The sequence below is a fragment of the Melozone crissalis genome, unplaced genomic scaffold (genome assembly GCF_028551555.1).
Source record: "Melozone crissalis strain CALT ecotype California unplaced genomic scaffold, PUWL_Pcris_2 ptg000018l_1, whole genome shotgun sequence".
In the NCBI taxonomy this organism is placed as follows: Eukaryota; Metazoa; Chordata; class Aves; order Passeriformes; family Passerellidae; genus Melozone; species Melozone crissalis.
In genome coordinates this window covers 19225184-19243145 of record NW_026535796.1, presented here as the reverse complement: position 1 = coordinate 19243145, position 17962 = coordinate 19225184, and the positions used below count along the sequence as shown (strand labels likewise).

At 43.2% G+C, this 17962-nt stretch overlaps 1 protein-coding gene across 1 annotated transcript; it reads right to left on the bottom strand.

Annotated features, from left to right (window-relative positions):
- Positions 1-7899: 7899 nt before the first annotated feature.
- Positions 7900-17947, bottom strand: VPS18 (VPS18 core subunit of CORVET and HOPS complexes). Its single transcript, XM_054274983.1, has 5 exons — positions 17820-17947; positions 14793-14934; positions 14515-14606; positions 11940-13810; positions 7900-11233 (listed from the first exon to the last, which is right to left on the bottom strand). The coding sequence occupies exons 1-5, from the start codon at positions 17908-17910 to the stop codon at positions 10505-10507; spliced, it is 2925 nt and encodes a 974-aa protein (XP_054130958.1). The 5' UTR covers positions 17911-17947; the 3' UTR covers positions 7900-10504.
- Positions 17948-17962: the final 15 nt, after the last annotated feature.

Below are 17962 nucleotides of genomic sequence, written 5' to 3'. Positions count from 1 at the left end.
AAAGCTTCTAAAAATCATATTTCTGGTGCTGAGCTCCCAGAGACATACTGACAAATTTTAACTGAAATTTCAGAATGAAGCAGAGTTACCAGATTCCTACAATTTTTTGAGGGAAATGACATCTGAGTGGAACAGAGAAACCCAGACAGAATCACCAGCAAGGGAAAGGAAAAGTGAATTTGCTGCTCTGCATTCCCCAGCCAGAAAATGCTTTGGGCTACTCTGCACATGAGGACCTGTCAAGCAGCCACCTCTGCTGATGTCCTTCTCTACCATGAGTACCTAGGAAGTAAGATGAAACTTCAAGTGGCAATTGTAAAGATTTCTGTAAGAATCAGATTTTATTGATTCACCTTTCAAAGAATGGATGAAAACAAAACCAATACAGTGCTCTTTGAAAGTTCCACCCTTCTGCCACTCTGTAGATCCAGAGGAAATTATCAACCATAAAAATGTTCAGGGCATTTGACTCTCTCTCCATCTCTAACCACATTGTAATAGTGCTTGAGATGTCAAGATACTTGAGTTTAATAATGACACAATAAATCAACAAGGCTAAGTAATCTCCCAAAACTAGATCCAAGGGTGTGAAAAAGGTGGTACTTTTTTTTCCCCTCAGTGCCTTTCAGGCCAGTGCTGTGCTATGCCTGTTTGCACTGGCCCTGGCAGCTGGGAAGGCACATACATAACATCCTCTGCCCAGACACCACCCTAGAAGGGTTGCATTCACCGGTGCATGGAAGAAATCAGAAATTCTTGTAGTAAGAAAGCGGCCCAAAGAAAAGAAGGAAGTAGAAATCCCTATAAATATCCAAGTGCTGCCAATGCCCACGCATGCTGGGCTGGGATCCAGTCTCACTGTTTTGGGGTGATAAGAATCCATATTAGGCACCTGAACATGGGAGAGGAACACTAACACCCAAATTAAGACATTAGTAAGACTGTGACTAAAAACCAACACCCTGAAGTGATCTAATATCCAGGCTGAGGTGACTAAAATGTGACAATGTGAATTTTTACTATTCAGAGGGACTAAAAGGAGACATAGGAATGCAAGTGAAAGTTGGTTTTAGAAGCATGTTCCCAAGAGATACAGATCTTATTTCCTTCCTGCTATTAAAGGAAGGGGGCCTTTGATATGCACTGGACTACATAAGGGCAGAGAGCAACACCCCCATTTATTCAAATCCAACGACTTTGCTTTTTTTTTTTTTTTTTTTTAATTCAGTTTTTCAGGGACATTACTGCAATCTCCATCTAACAGCTGCAGCCTGCAACATGTTGTGTTTACGTCCCCACTCAGAAGGCATCTGAACACAATAACTTCTCATAGGCTACCAGCTTGGACTGCTACCAAAACCCAAGGGTTTTGTACTGCTTGTAACCCAAATTAGCTAACTTAAAACTTTCAGAGAGGGAACAGAAATAAAGCTGGTTGAGAGAGATTTGCCACACTGCTTTTTTGGAGAGGGCTGGTTTTGGAGGGCTGTTTTTTGTTTTCAAGGACATATTGTGTGGCCCATCTTGAAACGGGGAAGAACAACTCAGTCACTTCTCTGCAAGATCAGATTCCTGATTGTCAATGGGAGGAATAGTTTCTCCAGCCATCTTGAGCCTCCCATACTCACTAATAGTATAAGTCAGAAAGATGGAAGCACAGTGAAAAGCCAAATCCTCTTCACATGTCATTTGTGGCACTGAAAAAGCAGTGAAAAAACCACCAAAAATATCCAGACTCAGTTCTTCAATATGACTATGCTATTGTGGGCAATCTCTGCAGACTTAAATCACAACCTTTGCTAAAACAGCAATCCCATTGCTTTGCTACTGAGACATCTCAGCACAGCTACCTGGACATGCCAGAGGTGGCTTTAGTTCAGACACGACACTCAATTGTCCTGCTGACACCTCAGGAGTGACTCAGCTGTGCAAGCATCTAAGAGCATTTTAAAGATCCTGAGTATTTCCATATATACAGTGTTGTTTAGGAAATAAAATCACCTAAAAGCCAGCTATGATAGCAGCCTCTAGGAGAGCTGTTTATACACCCTCTTGAATCCAAAGTATGCTCTGTCCTTCTCTCTAACTCCTCATTTCATTAATAAAGGAGGCTTGTAGATCATCCTCTGTGCCTGCTGCAAATTATAAAATCTAAAACTCTTTTCTCTTCACAAATCTGTGATGTTCCTGTCTATGATTCAGAGAAAAGTAATACACTCTTCAGAAAAGAGAGACTTGCCAGAAGCAAGAATTTTCACAGCTTGTACTAATTCTGCTGTATTGAAATAAGCATTGCAATACACATCACACTACCCTGGCACAGCTTTGGTCTGTATCCCACGTTTCATCCTTCTGAAATCTGAAACCCAGAGGGCCTCTTTTACCTTCTTCATATAATTCTCTTCCTTTCTTCCTTAATTTTCAAGCTTAGTGGCAGGGAGCTTCACCACTCCCCATGTACTAACCCTTCCTCTATTTATGCCAGAATCAAACAGTTCTTTGCTAAATCCATGAGCAAAGGAGGTGAAAGAATTAAGTGAGAGACAAAGGTGTCTGCTAAGATGGTGCCTGTCCCAATGATAGAGGAATCAATTAAAATGATTTTTTAGCCATCACTCTTGACTCAGGGTCTCAAATGAAGGTAGTCAGCTCCACCAGTGTCCTAATTTCTGAAGAACAGGATAAGAAGACAGCACTTTGAACCTCTGCTCAAGGCCCTACCTACAGATTTTTGTTGACCTACAGAGAGTATTTAACCTTGCTCTGACCTAAACAAAGCAGATGTGCTGAAGAACTCACAGCAATATCTATGTTGTGTGCAGAAATTCTTCCTCTTTCCTCATTTTAACATGAATTTCTCAAATTGTTGATTTCATTCAGAGCATAACCCAGAGCAGGACAAGGTGCCTGGCAGGTAAATAACCCACAACTTTACCTTTGGTTCAGCTGCCACAGCATCAAGCAAGCAACTCACAGCTGCTAAAACACCATACTGAACCACTCAATTCCATAAGTACCACTTTCCAGGTAACCTCTCCTTAGGGTACAAGGGCTGTTCAAGATTCTTCTGGAAACTCCCTTCTGTTTCTGTCACCATACTGCAGAGGAAAGCAGCCTTCAGGGAGAAAACTCTGATTCTACACCAGCAAAGAAACTACTGCCAGAGCCCAGTCTTGCTGCCTTCTGAACACTGCTACACATTGTTCCACTACACTGTCTCCTAGGACTGGCTGTAGGTACCAATATTAGGTGCATCCAGGTCACAAGACATTTCCCAATCAACAGCCAACAACAGATTTAAGAAGATGCTACTTATAGACAGAAAAGTCCACATTAATTGATTTGCACCCCCTCAAGTTTACAGAAGATGACATTTCTGTTCACCTTCCATTAGGTGTTTCCTGTACTCAAATACTTTTTGCTTTGGAAATCCTGCCACTGCAAGTCTTTGAAGCATATATTGAGGATTACCATAAGCAACTTATCAGAAGTACATAGAAAGATAACATGGTCCTAGTTGTTCCAATCTCATTAACTGGGCAAGCAGGCAAGTGTTTGAAACAGACTGCAGAACATAAGGAAATGTGTTTCTCCCAAAAAGACTGCTCAGCAGAATGTACCACTGTGACACAAATGCAGGTGTCACACTGAGACAGTCACACTGTGACACACAGGCAAGCATTCAACAAAGAATTGAGGCATCCAGGAGCATAAGCCTCAAGTCTCTCTCTCCTCCTCACCCAACCACCGTTCAATTCTCTCAAACAACATGAGCTCATCTAAGTCTACAGTCCTGTTATCAAGGGTGGCAAAATATTGTTCAGCTTCATGTGGAATTTTTTATTTAGATCAATGATACTGTTATCTTGATAGCTACTGGTAGTGGTAATTAGTCAAAGAGCAATTTTTTACTACCCTTGCCTTTCTAGGCTCTTAGCAGAGAATAAGTGTCTTGTTCACATGGTGAAAAACATGCAGCAGCCATCAAACACAGCCAGGGCAGCTGCTAATAATTGTCATGCAGAGTCTGTAGAAAAGAGTCCTCAAAAACTAATCCATCAGCCTTTGTGCTCCTCTTTGCCTGTGACATTCCTCAAAACCACACTGTGTACCTCACTTTTAATAAACATGTGAAAATAAAAGAGAATCTTTAGATAGGAACAACTTCCTTATGAACCCAGTTTCACAGTAATAATTTGTTTACTAGAAAATCTATTCAGCATGTGCACACAAAGAGATGAAAAAAGACTGTTGAATAACTGACTAATTGGAAAACATAGATGTCTGCTTAAGCAGAGTCCAGCAGCCTCCAAGTTCAGGCTGTGTTCTGAAGATCATGCCCCATGCCAAGTGACCAGCACACGTGAAGTAGGGAATGTCTGGTTTTGGATACCAAACCAGTTGTTCAATCCTTTTCCTCTCAGCCATCACCTACAAGGAACCATTCAGGATGGATCATGAAATGAGGGGCAGGCTATAGTTCAGCTCCTGTGGAACACTTACACTGTAATAAAACTCTACCAAAAACTAGTATTCTCAGTTCAGATGAAGCAAACAAACCATGTGTTAAATGAAAGGCTGTATCTAATCCTCTTCTGAAGACAACACAGCCCACAGCCAACACAGCAGCACAGCACAAATATATGAACTCCTGCAAAGTAGGGAAAGTCCTGCCTGTCTCACATCAGGTATGGCCTGTATGGCCCTTTATAAAGCAAGGGTATTTCTGTGGTGCTAGGAGGCATATGATGGAAAGCTCTGTGCAGTGAGGCAGCCTGATATCATACAGATTTATCAGTTGTACTTATTCCCACACCTACCAAGCTCTGCAGCTCAAGTGTTGAATTAGAACAGCTCTCCCATCACCACAGGGACCTAGAGGCACTGTAGCAAGTCTGAACCCAATACAGACATCCTCTACTGAGCTGCCCCTCCATGGCAAAGACAGTGTATAGGATTAGTTAGAGATGTACTGTAACCTTAGAGTGCTCCTGTAGCTTCCCTGTTTCTAAGCAACCAGTCCTACTCAAACAAACTGCCTCCAATCCCTCTGGCCATGACAGAGAGGAAATGCCTGAGCCCCTTTTTCTCTCCATCCCAACAAGTTTCAACGAGCAGATCTAACAAGTTTGTCTAATCCTTTCCCCCTTCCTTTCACCTGAAAGCAGCTGCAGGCCAGGTCGCTTTGAAATTCATACCCTAAATAAGTTGCCTGATGCCTTTCCATGAGATCTGGGAGTGAAAAAAACAGTGAGTTGAGGGGGAAGTATCACAAGTCTCCAAAATCACAGTATTACCATAAAATGCAAATCCCAAAGGATTCAGAAGGTGTAAAGTCAGGACTGGGCATAATCAGAGATAACAGACAGTTTAGGAGCTGAATGCATGCATAATTCACAATGAATTTAAGGAATGCCTGTAATGTCCCTCTTTCAAGCCCTAAGCTCTTCAATTTTAACAAAGTCCTTATTTCAAAGGAAGTTATTTTTCTTCTTTATCATCTCAGCACAAGAAGCACAGATCCATCAATATCACAGTTTTACTGCAGAAGCTTCCCTGAAGTCAGATACATGAAGTTTGGCCAAATTATTTTACAGAAACCACCATTCCCTTTCCCTTCTAGTGCATCACTTCCTTCATGTACAAAACCAACAGAAGACCCTGGACAGCCCCTCTCTTCTTTGTAGATGCCATAAGATTCTATCATAAACACTACACATACCACAGTGAATCACATCTTACTCCCTCTATTCTAGAGAAAAATACTTAATCCATCTCAATAGTAACGACTTAAAATTCAAAAACACCATAAATCTTGTACATTTCAAACCTCAAACTTCAGCTCAGCACACTTACTGTAAGTAAGAAATCTGGTTTTGCTCTGTCTTCCCACAGCTCAGTATAGAGTTGTTGGACGAAGTGAAGCAAGGAACAGACTTCCCATGAAATCCCACTAGAAACTAAGAATTTGCACTTGTAAACATAGACAATCTATATGTTGGCATTGACAGGGCAGGGGTGAATGGGAACTACCCATTCCAAGAAATACATGCTAATACATGACTACAGTCTGAGTCAAACTACATCTTATTTTGATAGAGTACAAGATGTACCTACTCCCACTGGCTGTTTTACGGGGATTATGATGCTACAACTGCAAAGGAAAAAGCAAACATACTAGCTTATCTGTTTGTGCAAGTCAGTGTCCAATGTCACATTACAAACCCAGCTTTACTGGTGCTTTTAACAAGACTAACTAAAAGTGAACTCAGGCAACTAAGGAGCTGCTGTCATGAGAGTATGAAGAAGCAAGCAAAGATGACCCCAGACCCAAGGCCACCAGATTTTGCAACTCCAAGCCCAGAGATGATCTCTCTGCAGTTTAATAAATCAGCCAGGTCTAAAGGGAACTTACACTAGAATACAATTCAACAAAAGAGGCCACACCTCAAACCCCATGTTGAGTCTCAGGCCTCTCACTACAAGACAGATACTGAGGAGCTGGAGCACCAAAAGGTGTCCGAAGAGCAACAAGGGTCTGGAGCACAAGTCTTAGGAGTAGCCAAGAGAACTGGGGTTGTTTAGACTGGAAAAAAGGAGGCCCAGGTGGAATCTTACTGTTCTTTACAACTACCTGAAAGAAGGTTGTAGCAAGTGGCCAGTTGGCCTCTTCTCCCAGGCCACAAGTAACAGGATGAGAGGAAATGGCCTTTAAGTTGTGCCAGGGGAGGTTAAGTTTGGATATTATGAAACATTTCTTTAGTGAAAGAGTGGTCAGGCACTGGAACAGGCTGTCCAGGGAAGGGCTGGACTCACCATCACAGAAGGCATTTAAAAGGCATGTGGATGTGGCACTTGGAGATGTGGTTTAGTGATGGATTTGGCTATGCTGGGTTGTGATCTTAAAGGTCTCTTCCAACATAAACGATTCCACAATTCTGTGATACTCATTTATTAACATAGTAAATCCAGCTTTTGATGTTCAAAACATTAAAATCAGTTATCTGTGAGCTGAAATTGCCATTTAGTTAGAGACAATTTTTTTAGCATCTTTAGCTCAAATCCTTACACCAAATCCAAGCTACCTTACACCAAAGGCTGTGTCTCCAAGCACCCAGCACAGCTCTCCAAAAGCACTGGGATCCTGCTTCAGTTCCTCGCTTTTGTGCCATTCTTCCTTCTGCTACAGAACGCTTTCAGCTCTCTGCAGCAAACCCCAGTATTTAAATGGACAGCAATGACATCTAGTGGCTGCTTTAACAATTTGCCTTTCTAAATTCCCAGCCTGGGCATTCATTTTTAGAAAGGACACAGAACCTACTGCTTTCAGCATTTCATTTAGCTGCTGCCAACTACAGGAAGTGCACCCGAAATTCTCTACAAACTCTTTCAAAACACACACCACTGTCTCCCCCAACTCAGAGCATTTCTCCCTATCCCTTGCTCAAAGCCTAGGAGAGGCCATGTAGTAGGCACAAGTTTGCTTTAGGCCTTGCCTGCACTACTGAATTTCTTCAGTGTAGATGGAGCTACAGATATTTGTTCTGGGTACACAGGGCTGGGGCTTCCCCACACCCTTTTGGTTATGCTATTCTTCAGCTGCATAAGGCTAAGTGGTAGGAGTTATTCACACAGACAAGGACAAGACCCAAGGCCACAGTTTTGAACAGCTGGTACAGTTCATTCATAGTTTAAAATACATACAAAGGACTGTAAGTTCTAAAATGTAACTGTGCTGAAGTTACAAGGAGAAAAGATAAAAATGCTATTCTGAATGCAAAGAGGAAGAGATCTTGAAGATTAGATTTATGGGAGAACAGTAAGCAGTTCACTTCCCTCCACCACCACAAACCCACCCCACCCCTCCCAAGAAAAAATAAACCCTCTTACCTTTTTCACTGAGTGATGTTGCAAAATTGCCAAGAAGCACAGGTAAGTGGTTACTGAAACTTTTTGAAGCACGTGACAATGCAAAGAAAGTTTGGAAGATACCTTTATGTACCTTTTTGTATTACTGGCACTAGTCATTTAATCACTACTGCAGTCTTTGCCAGCAGTAACACTCTCTATAACCTTGACAACAAATCAAATCATTTTTCAGTTAACAATGGTGAGGAAGAATGAGATTTGTGGTAGATGTATCTGGTGCATGTGCCTACAGCCCTCAGAGAATATTGCATACTAGTCATTAAAAAATACATAGTTCTAGTTTTGTTAACTGAGGTCTATTAATACCCATGACTGGAATCAGAGGCGCCTTTCCCCACCACCCAATCTCAGGCAAAGACCAGAGGGTTTTTATTTACTTGCTATGCCTCATTTCCCACAGCTTCTTCCAATACTCTGGACAAGCAGATCACTCTGCAATGGTCTATTTAGTGATGGGACTTCTCTAGCACAAACAGGAAAAATAATGGAAGACTATGATAATTCTAATATACCAGGAAAGCATTCTGTAAAAACCCAAAAGAGACAGAACAAGTGTTAAGAACATGTCAAAATAATGTGAAATCACCCCTGCATCAGAATGAGCTGATACCCATGTTCTACTAAAGGGCAGAAAAAGAGCCACTTACCTTTGACCAGAAATTGGTTTGGGTGGGAGGCTACTGTTGGTTTGCAATGACAAACCTTAAATATCACACTGCTTACAGGAAAAGATGATGATTCACAGGAATGGCCAGTTATAACAGGTTTAATGGTAAACTTCAAAAGACATCACATTTAGGTCTCATCACAAATCCTCCTGCCAGACCCACCAACTTATTCAAAGCAAAAGGCTATGCAAAGCCAAAGAAAACTACAGCATGTGGGTTTTCTGAAAAAGTGCTTTCTGACAAGCCAGCAAACACACACCACGAGGTGCTAATGGGACTGCCTATCCCATGGCTCCATCAAAGAAAAGAGGATCTTGAAACCTCAGGTCTTCCTAATTTCATTTCTGTTTTTTATTACTCATGTCATTTTACACAGATAAAATTAGTTCGTTCCAGGCTGATGCTCCCAACAAAAACATAAATGTTCTTCTGAAGTTCTGAACTCAGAATTCTTAGGTCAGATCCTTGAGGAAACCAATACATATTCTCCTACAATAACATGAAGATCCATTTCTACAACCCTACAAGCAGGGTAAGTGGTTAGGAGATTGAGAGAGGTATTCAAGACAAGCACACATATTCATGTGAAAGAACTGAGGTGACTTTTCAGAAGACAGTATTTTCTATTGCCTTAATTACAAGAATTGTATTTTGTCTTTTAGAACATTCAGTTCTTCTGCCAATCACTACCTTTGTGATTCAGTCCCAAACAGCAAAACCTAATTAAAATCTTATTTTCCTAAAACAAAACAAGGAACCCTTGCTAAACTGTTAATGACAATTTTTTCTTCTCTCACTCACAACATAGTGATTGCTACCTTCTGGGAAAAATTTTCCAAGTTGGAGCAATAGATAGATGCATTGACATGCAGCCATCTCCAAAAAGTGGAAGGCAAAAGACTGTTTAGGCACAAGGTACTAGCTTCAAAGGGCAAAGCAAATTTCACATCAACAGAACATTTCTGTAGACTACCCTCGAGCAAACCCCTGACTATATCCTGAGTCTAATGCTCAAGTGCAGAAGAGAACCACAGCAAGATACACAAACAGATTGTGCTCCTGCTTGCAGAGTGTCAGTTGAAACCTTACCACTGCATCTATCAGTTTTGGTTTGGGGTGAAGAGAAAACCAAGACCCACTACACAAAGGCAGTTATAGTAGAAATAGGATGGGAAGAGGAGAGGTGAACAGGCATTTTGAGAAACAGTACCTACAGAAAATCCAAATGTGCCTGGTCTCATGCATAAAGCTTATGAGAAAGAGAATTATACACCCTGAATTGCACGCAAATTACTTTTATAATTTTCCTGCAAGATTGTATAATTGAATAATTGAAAATTATACACATTCTTGTATCACATAGTGTAGAAACATGTATTTGTGTAGCATGATGTTTACAAAATATTAATATGTAAGAGCTTCTGTCCTTTCATGTTCTTTCTATGTATGTGGTTATAGACTCTCAACAAAAAGGAAACAGAGGGCAATTCTAGCTTTGAAAATTATGAATGAAGACTACATTGCTTAGTGGCCTTCACTGCCTTTCTCTTTCAGCTCATCTTCACCAAAACAAATACCACACAACAGGGCAGATAAATCACAGGCTGTTCCCAATTCGTTCTGGACAACAAGGCACTCCATTTAGCTTCACACTGAGAACCTCAGAAGAACTGCAAGCAGAAACACCTGCTAAATATATTCCAGTTGGTTAGCTCTAAGTATTGTTAAAGTTCTTAGACAGCCATAGCTACATCTCCCCACTTCTCAAGACTAGTTCTCCCTAACACTGGTAAAAAGACTGCACTACCCTTTGTTTAGAGTTGCACAGAAGTCATCATGTTCCTGCTCCTGGAGGTTATATCCCCAGCACAGAAGCTTCACAATTTGACAGTTGAAGATTTGGAAAATTACAGCCAGCTTTGCATCTCCTCTTCATACTTCTGGGGATCAATAAAAGGCTTGTCAATGGACCGGATCATCAGCTCACCACAGTACACACACTCAGCTGCCACAATGTCATCAATGTCAGCTTTGATCTGTTCCCGGCTCTGCTGCCCCTTCCCCAAGCTAATGGTGTCTGCATCCTTGGGACGATGGTGGCTCTTGGATGGCTGGCTGGTAGCTGCCAGCTTCTTCTGAAGATCTTCAAGTTTTGCCTGCTTATAGGCAGGAAGGTTAGGGAAAACTGCTTGAAGTAGACAGTCATAGTGAAACATGTGACCACAGAGGAAAAGGTAAAAAGGGCGGTTTAGAAGAGGAAAGTCACAAGCAGCACATTTTTCCTGAGGCTCCACAGAGCCATATTTATTTCTCATTTCCTGGATGTCCTCTCGGATCCTCTTGGCACTCTGCGTGGCTTCCTCCATCTCCCTTTTCAGCTCCTCAATGTGCTTGTTGTAATCCTCCAGGGAGTTACAGATTGCCTCCTTGAAATGGTCAATAGTGACAAAGTCTGGAAAGAATGGCAGCACATCTTCAATCTTCAGCAGGGCACAGCTGGAGAGGCAGGCCATTGCCTTCTTGACATCCTTCTCTTCCTGGACAACATGGCGAGCGATCTTCAACCACAGCTTCTTCCGGAGCTCCTCATCATCTTCAGGAAGATCTGCACAGGACTTGGCAAGATCAACATCCACCTAGAAGTTGGACAGACAAGGAAACAGAGTTAAGCTTCCCTCTTTGTTTATCTACCATTCAACTTCAAAGCCTGCTGTCCATTTTAAGAGGCATTTAGAAAACCTCTATCGCTATCTCACTGCCTAGGACTGCACTACTGGCCTGCTCCATGTTTCCACGGCAAACACCTCTCCCCTCTACCAGCACTCCTCACTGAAGATTAGCTTGCTACCCAACAGCACAGAAAGGGCAAATTCATGTTATAGTATCTTTGCTGGCCTCACATTTCAGCGAAGACACAGCAATTCAATAGGAAAAAAATCCAGCATCTCCCTGAAGGTCAGACTAAGCTGACAAAGACTTCTGTGATAATTACCAAAGCTATGAATAGGTAATTAGAATCCTTAACAATAGCTATACAAATCTTGCATAAATGCAGATATGTTAAAGGTATTTTATGCCCGAGACTGAGCTTGAAACAGACAGTGGGCCTCCTTATTGTATTCATGCCTCCACCCTCGGTTATGGCTTGCCAGTCAGCTGCCTACTTGAAACAGTTGTGAAAGCGCACAAAAATATTAACAGAGATGGGTCTTTTTTCCAAGCCTCAGCTACACTGCTTTGATACCTGCGAGTCCGTCCGGCTCCTCTCAATGCTCTGCTGTTCAAGGTGACTTGAACAAGCTACATTCCCGTGTATCACAGCATGCACAGATACACACATACCTGTAAGGCGAGATCCACAGCCTCCTCATATAATTCCATCACTTTGTAAATGTGGACACATGCACGGTGGTGCCCATGCTCTGCACACAGGCGTAGTGCATACTTCAGGTCGTAGTGGATCCTGTTTGGGTTGGTTCCTGCTTGCTCCAGGTATGACAGCAACGAGTCCGGCCGACACAAAGCATACAGAGACAACAGGTAGTTGTGAATGGCTTGCTGGGTTTCCTCCAACTGGTAGACACAGAACTCCATATATCTGATGGCTTCATTGATCTGCTGGGTGCTGGCACTCTGGCTGTAGTTAACAAGGGCTGGAATGAGGTTCCTGGCATCCAGCCTAGAGCCCATAGAAATCCAAGCATCAACCACCTTCTTGGGAATATGCTGGATGAGAACCGGAGAGAACTTGTAGAAGAGTTTCTCGTCTCTGTGCCTGGACAGCACATTTAGAGCCTCGTCGTACTCGTCGTGCTGGCAGTGGTGAGCTACTACACGCTCGTAATCCTGCATGATGACTGCAAAGTAGACCATGTGCTCTGTGTCGCCATGGCTTGCCAACAGTTCATAAATAGATGCCCGATTATTAAAAAGACAGTCTTTGTTTTTAGGGCTGCTCAGGAAAGTGCGGAACTTCTCCCGTGTATCCAAATAGAGATTTCGCTGTGAGAGATCTCCTTGCAATATGCCCAGCCAGTTCAGGTACAGCTCTGTCAACCACGTGGTCAGCAGAGTAGTCTGTGTCTTCTCCGAAGGCTTTAGGTTACTTAGCTTCTTAATCAGAAACTCCATCAGGGCCTCTTCTTGCTTGGCTTCAATGAACTTCAGAGCAATCTCCTCAAAGTAGTTCTGGGTCAGCGCATAACATTTGGCACTGTCCAGATACCTCTTGTTTTGGAAGCAGTGCTCTGCCTCTTTGGCCAACACAATGTCAAGACACTCTGGACGGTCCTTACAATACTCTTTTGCTAAATCAAATTTGTTCATATTCATATACATCTTCCACACATCTCTGGATTCCCGCTGGACATGGTAGCGGAACACTACTTTCTCAGTGTGGATCCATATCTGCTGGACTGTGGGATCTTTAATCATGCGTGTCAGCAAGCCAAACTTCTCCAGGAACAGATCCTGAAAAACAACCTGTCCGTTCAGAGTGCAGACAGCCTTCACCCGGTCAGGCAGCAGCAACAGAAAGTGGAACTGGGTAAGCACAATGGATATTGGCTTGTTCACAGTTATGTCAATGTCAGGAGGATAAACCCAGACCCGTTCATCACTCAGAATTGAATCAGGACGACTGTAATCCAAGGTACCATATAGAACACCGTTCCCCATCATCCAGGCAAAGGAGCGTGGGTTGGAACGCAGTTTCGGAGTGTAAAAGGCAATCTCGCTGAAACCCAAGTTGGCTGGAAACTCCCGAAAGCTGGGCAGATGGTCAGCATGCACAGCAAATATGGAGCTGAAGCCTTGCTGCTCTGTCCCTTCAGGCACCTTGCCAACAAACTGAAAGAGTCTCTTCCTGGTGGTGGCTATAATAAAAAATTTCCCTTCTAGCCCTCGTTCGATTTCCAAGCAGCAGACTGGGGCAGGTCCAGATTCCTCCTCCAGAGTGTAGACCTGTCGGAAGTACTGGTCAGGGTTAGTGCTGAAGAGGCTTCCTTCGCTGACAGAGATTTCAGCCTCATAGATCTGTCCCTGGGATGTCCCCACCAGGATAGGCCCTGTGTTGGTTTCTGAACCAAGAAATTTGTTCCAGCCCACACTTTCAATCAAGTGTCCTTTCCAGCGGGAGAGTGCCCGCACTTTCTGAACACTTCTGTTCAGGTAAAGGCATTCGCTGGTGTTCAGAGCAATCAGGAGATGAGAGCCTGCCAACAGCAGAGGGGTATGGGAGGGAGAAGGAGAGAACAAATCAAGACTGTGCCTAAGCAAGCCAAATTCCTGCAGCTTCTAATCTTAACATTTGATAAATTCCAATATCAACATACTTAATCCAAGACTTTCCCAGGCATTCATGGGAATGTGGGGGATTTCCATGCTGGATCAGAACAGTAGTCCATATGTTGCAATGTTAAATAACTGGTACCAGATGCTTTAGCAAGAAGGTATTCTGTTTAAATAAATGTTCTAAGGATAAACACTTCCCAGAGTTCCCTCCTATCCCTGGCAGTTGGCGAGAGATATGAGCATCTCTTTCCAAATTTTTGTTCAGTTTTTTTAAATCAGTCTAGGCTACAGTGAACTGTAGATGTTCTATGGCCCTTTTTAAAAATTCCCATATAAACCATACAGCAGAGAGCGACTGCAAACCTTCCTTTGATTGGTTTTAGCCTTGCCCAGAACAGCCTAATTGCATGTGTTCATTTCAGAGTCTGAAAACACAACACAGGCACAAGCCTGTGCTTTACTAATAGCAAAAGGGCAAACCAGTGGGCAGGGGCCCTGGAAAAAGACTCTGGCTCAAGCAAGATTGGTCTGTTCTCCTTATGCACAAAGCAGAAAGAGAACTCCTTCACCAGCACTTGCTCTGCTCTGTTCACTGTCTGTAAATATCCATCACCCACTGCCTCACCTGTGTGGTCCAAAAACATCTTGTAGACTTTGGCTTCATCTTTGCGTCCCAGCTCTACCTGATTAGGTTCATCTGGCTTTCCAAGATCAATCCTGCAAAGAGAAACCACAAAAGCATGCTGCCAACAAAAGTTCACATACTGTAACTCCTCACCTGCTTTCCATATCGGGCTTGCGGCTTTTTATCCAGTTTGCAAACATAAGCTCTCTAACAACTTAGGGGAAAAAAAGAAGGCAGGGGAAAAACAAACAATAACTTCAGGATTCTGGCAGCATTACCTGAGAAGGGTGTCTTTCCCAAGGCTCATACAGAGCTGGTTAGAGGAGACCACTAAGCTGTTAATTTTCTCAGGAGGAGCAAAATCAATCCTCTGCTTGTTAAATATTGGCGTTTCCTTCTCCAGTCGTGCATTGACATATCCTGGAGAAAGAATGTGAACACTTAGAAACTGAATAAGACAAAACCCCATAACAACAACCACAAACTACATCAAAATCCAGCCTAAAATACTAAGAGGATTGTGTCCTGCTCCAAGTTTTACTGAAAAGGAAGTGTGCTCCATGGAGCAGGAATACAGAGGGAAAAAAACCCTCTAATTCCAGCCCTACTGGTGTTGAAAAAGACAATGTAGTAATGGAAAGTAGCCTGCTACTAGTAGGCAAGTCCTTTAATTGTCTGTTCTACCAGTGCTTTCTCCTTGCCTCTGCCTCTCCTCTAGACCAGCTGGAGAATCCTTAAAATACACTTTTTCCAGAAGAAAGGTGCACATGCAGGAAGAGACAAAGCAATCACAGCCTGACTAGGCAGCCTTTTGCATGTGCTTTTTTCTTATGCATTGATCCACACCTTACACACTACCCATTTACACAACAGTGCATTCCTTTATTTCCAGTTAAGTAGAACTGATGTTCTTCTTTTCAGATTAGGGAGCTGCAATGCCACAGTTTAAATTCACTGGTATGAACTGCAGTTCAAAACACGGACAAAAAGCTCCCAAGGTACAGAGTCACATGATATCACAGCTAACCAATAAATACCTATTTATATATATACATAAAAGGGAAGGATTACTCTGGAAAACCCACATGTTACCAGATCATCAAGTCACATTCATCCAGGTAATCTGAAATCTTTTTTCAGACTGTCACCTGGCAAAGCAAGGTTGACTCAGCAAAGAAACTCAGAGGCAGGAAGGAAAGGGAACAAATAGCACCTGTGCAGAGGTAAGGGTTTAGAGTTAAGGAGAAGCTGTTTATGGTTTAATTCTGTCATAGTTCAAGCCAAAGTATTGGATTTCAGTATTCTGGGCACTTTAGGCCTGTATCCATTACATTTATAACATCCACAGGATCATCACCATTAACATGAGGATTTTAGCTATTGTCCCTAATAGGAGAAGGAAGAGCTTCCTTAATATACAGTTCTCTATACAAAGGACATGTCCATTTTATAACATTCATTCCTTTCAAACAGTCTCCTCCCTCATCTTGCCCCCAGTGTCCCTCTTCTGTTTAATCAAGATTCTACTGCATCATTTCACACCCTGATTTCTGGGCAAAGCTACCTATTTCCTCAGACCTTTTAATCTGTCCAAAGATCTAAGATGACCAGTACGGTCTAGTGGGTCAAAGCAGGCTTTTCAAAGCTAGAGCTACAGTATTTGAAGTTCCCAATGCAGGAGGCCTTCAGGTTGGATACAGAGTCACTGCTTGTTTATCTACAACCTTGAGAAACAGTACCTGCAGTTAAACAAGCATGAGGAACACTTCCCTGAAACTGAGGAATAAGTTTCAACATCTTCCAAAACTGCAAACCTAACATTAAGGACTGCCTTCCGGAAGGTAACTATTGTATCTTTTTACAATATAAATTTACTTACACTTCAGATTGCCCACAACTTTTACCAACCCAAATTTTATTTAAAATTGCCTGTGTGGCCTAATTAAGAATAACTGAAATCCTGATTAGGCTGTGCCTTTGCAACTAAGCAGTTTCCCAAACTTCCTCTGCCAATATCAACTGTGAGCAAACAGGCAGATTTCTCAAGTGTAAGACAGTCATGACTGAAGACAGTGTTGCAGCTGTCAAGAAGAAAAGCTGAGTCCTGAAAAATTTATTTTCCGTGACACGACTTGTCCTAACACTGTTCTGCACAACACCTATTCAGGCCACTTATTCTGTATCTAACATTGAACAATGAAAGAACCAAGCATGTCAAAACAAGCAAGGGGAACATACCTACCTCAATATCTAGACTCAGAGTAACTGTGCCAATGTATTTATACTCCATAATATACATAGTATGGCAGAATTTTGATAAATTCTTAGCACGTAGATGAACCTCACAACTTGGTTTCCCCGAAAGTTACCAGCGGGCAACACTACACCAGGAAAAAAACTTGAAAGAATGTGTCCATGTATTTCCAAACTTGTAACCCAAAACCACCAGCTCTGCATAGCAGCTGGTACTACCATGAAAATTCAGGTGCAACAGAATTCTCTCATACCCTACATTTCCCTGGCACACTGAAAAAACATTGAGAGGTGACATCTAGTAGAAAATGGTTATTGAACCTAATAAATATTGAATTTATCATGGAATAATAATGAAACAAATTTCTCTGACATGAAAGAAAAAACGGACTGGTCATCACACGATTACTTGACACTGATGGAACGCTACACTGAGCAGTGCAGTACAGCAAAGCCTCACACCCTTTGACAGAAAAGTGTAGCAGTGATAAGGACTGCTTTGCTGGTCACCTCGCCATCGTGTAGTCAGCCTAAAGGAACCACTCTAGAGAAACGAAGTCCTTGGTAAACTGAGCCTGGGTTAGGAAAGGAGCTCCGTGCAGGATCAGCTGTGCACACATCCGTAACACGGATGGCTTCCTCAGAGAGGAGCAGAAAGGAGAAGTAAGGTGACGGAGCGTTCATAACCCTCTGGCACAGCTCTAGCTGCACAGGGCTGAGGTGTGGCGGGTGTAATTTGTGACACACAGGCACCTGCGACTCCCACCCCTCCGGCCGCAGCCTCCCACACAGCACGGCACGGCGGGTTCGCTGGCCTGGCCCGCACCAGCACTCTGTCCAGCCAGGAATGGAGCGCTCCCCGTCCCCAAACACCTCCCACAGCAAGCCGTGGCAAAGACAAGCCGCAGCCTAACGCTTGGCCCCACGCACACAGTGACACACCTCTTCCAGGCAGCACAGCCTGGCGTGCCCTGCTCCCCACCAGGAGCTGCCGCCTCGCCTCCCCCTCTCGGCAGGAAGGCCGCACGCGGGAGGCCCCGGGGCACACGTACCGGAGTGCGGGATGCCCACGGTGGCGCGGCTTTGCGGCACGGACACGGAGCGGTGCAGCGAGTCCTCGTACTCGTCCAGGATGGACGCCATGGCCCAGCGCGGCCCGAGCGCGGCGCGCTCAGCTGACCCGCGGCACGTGCGC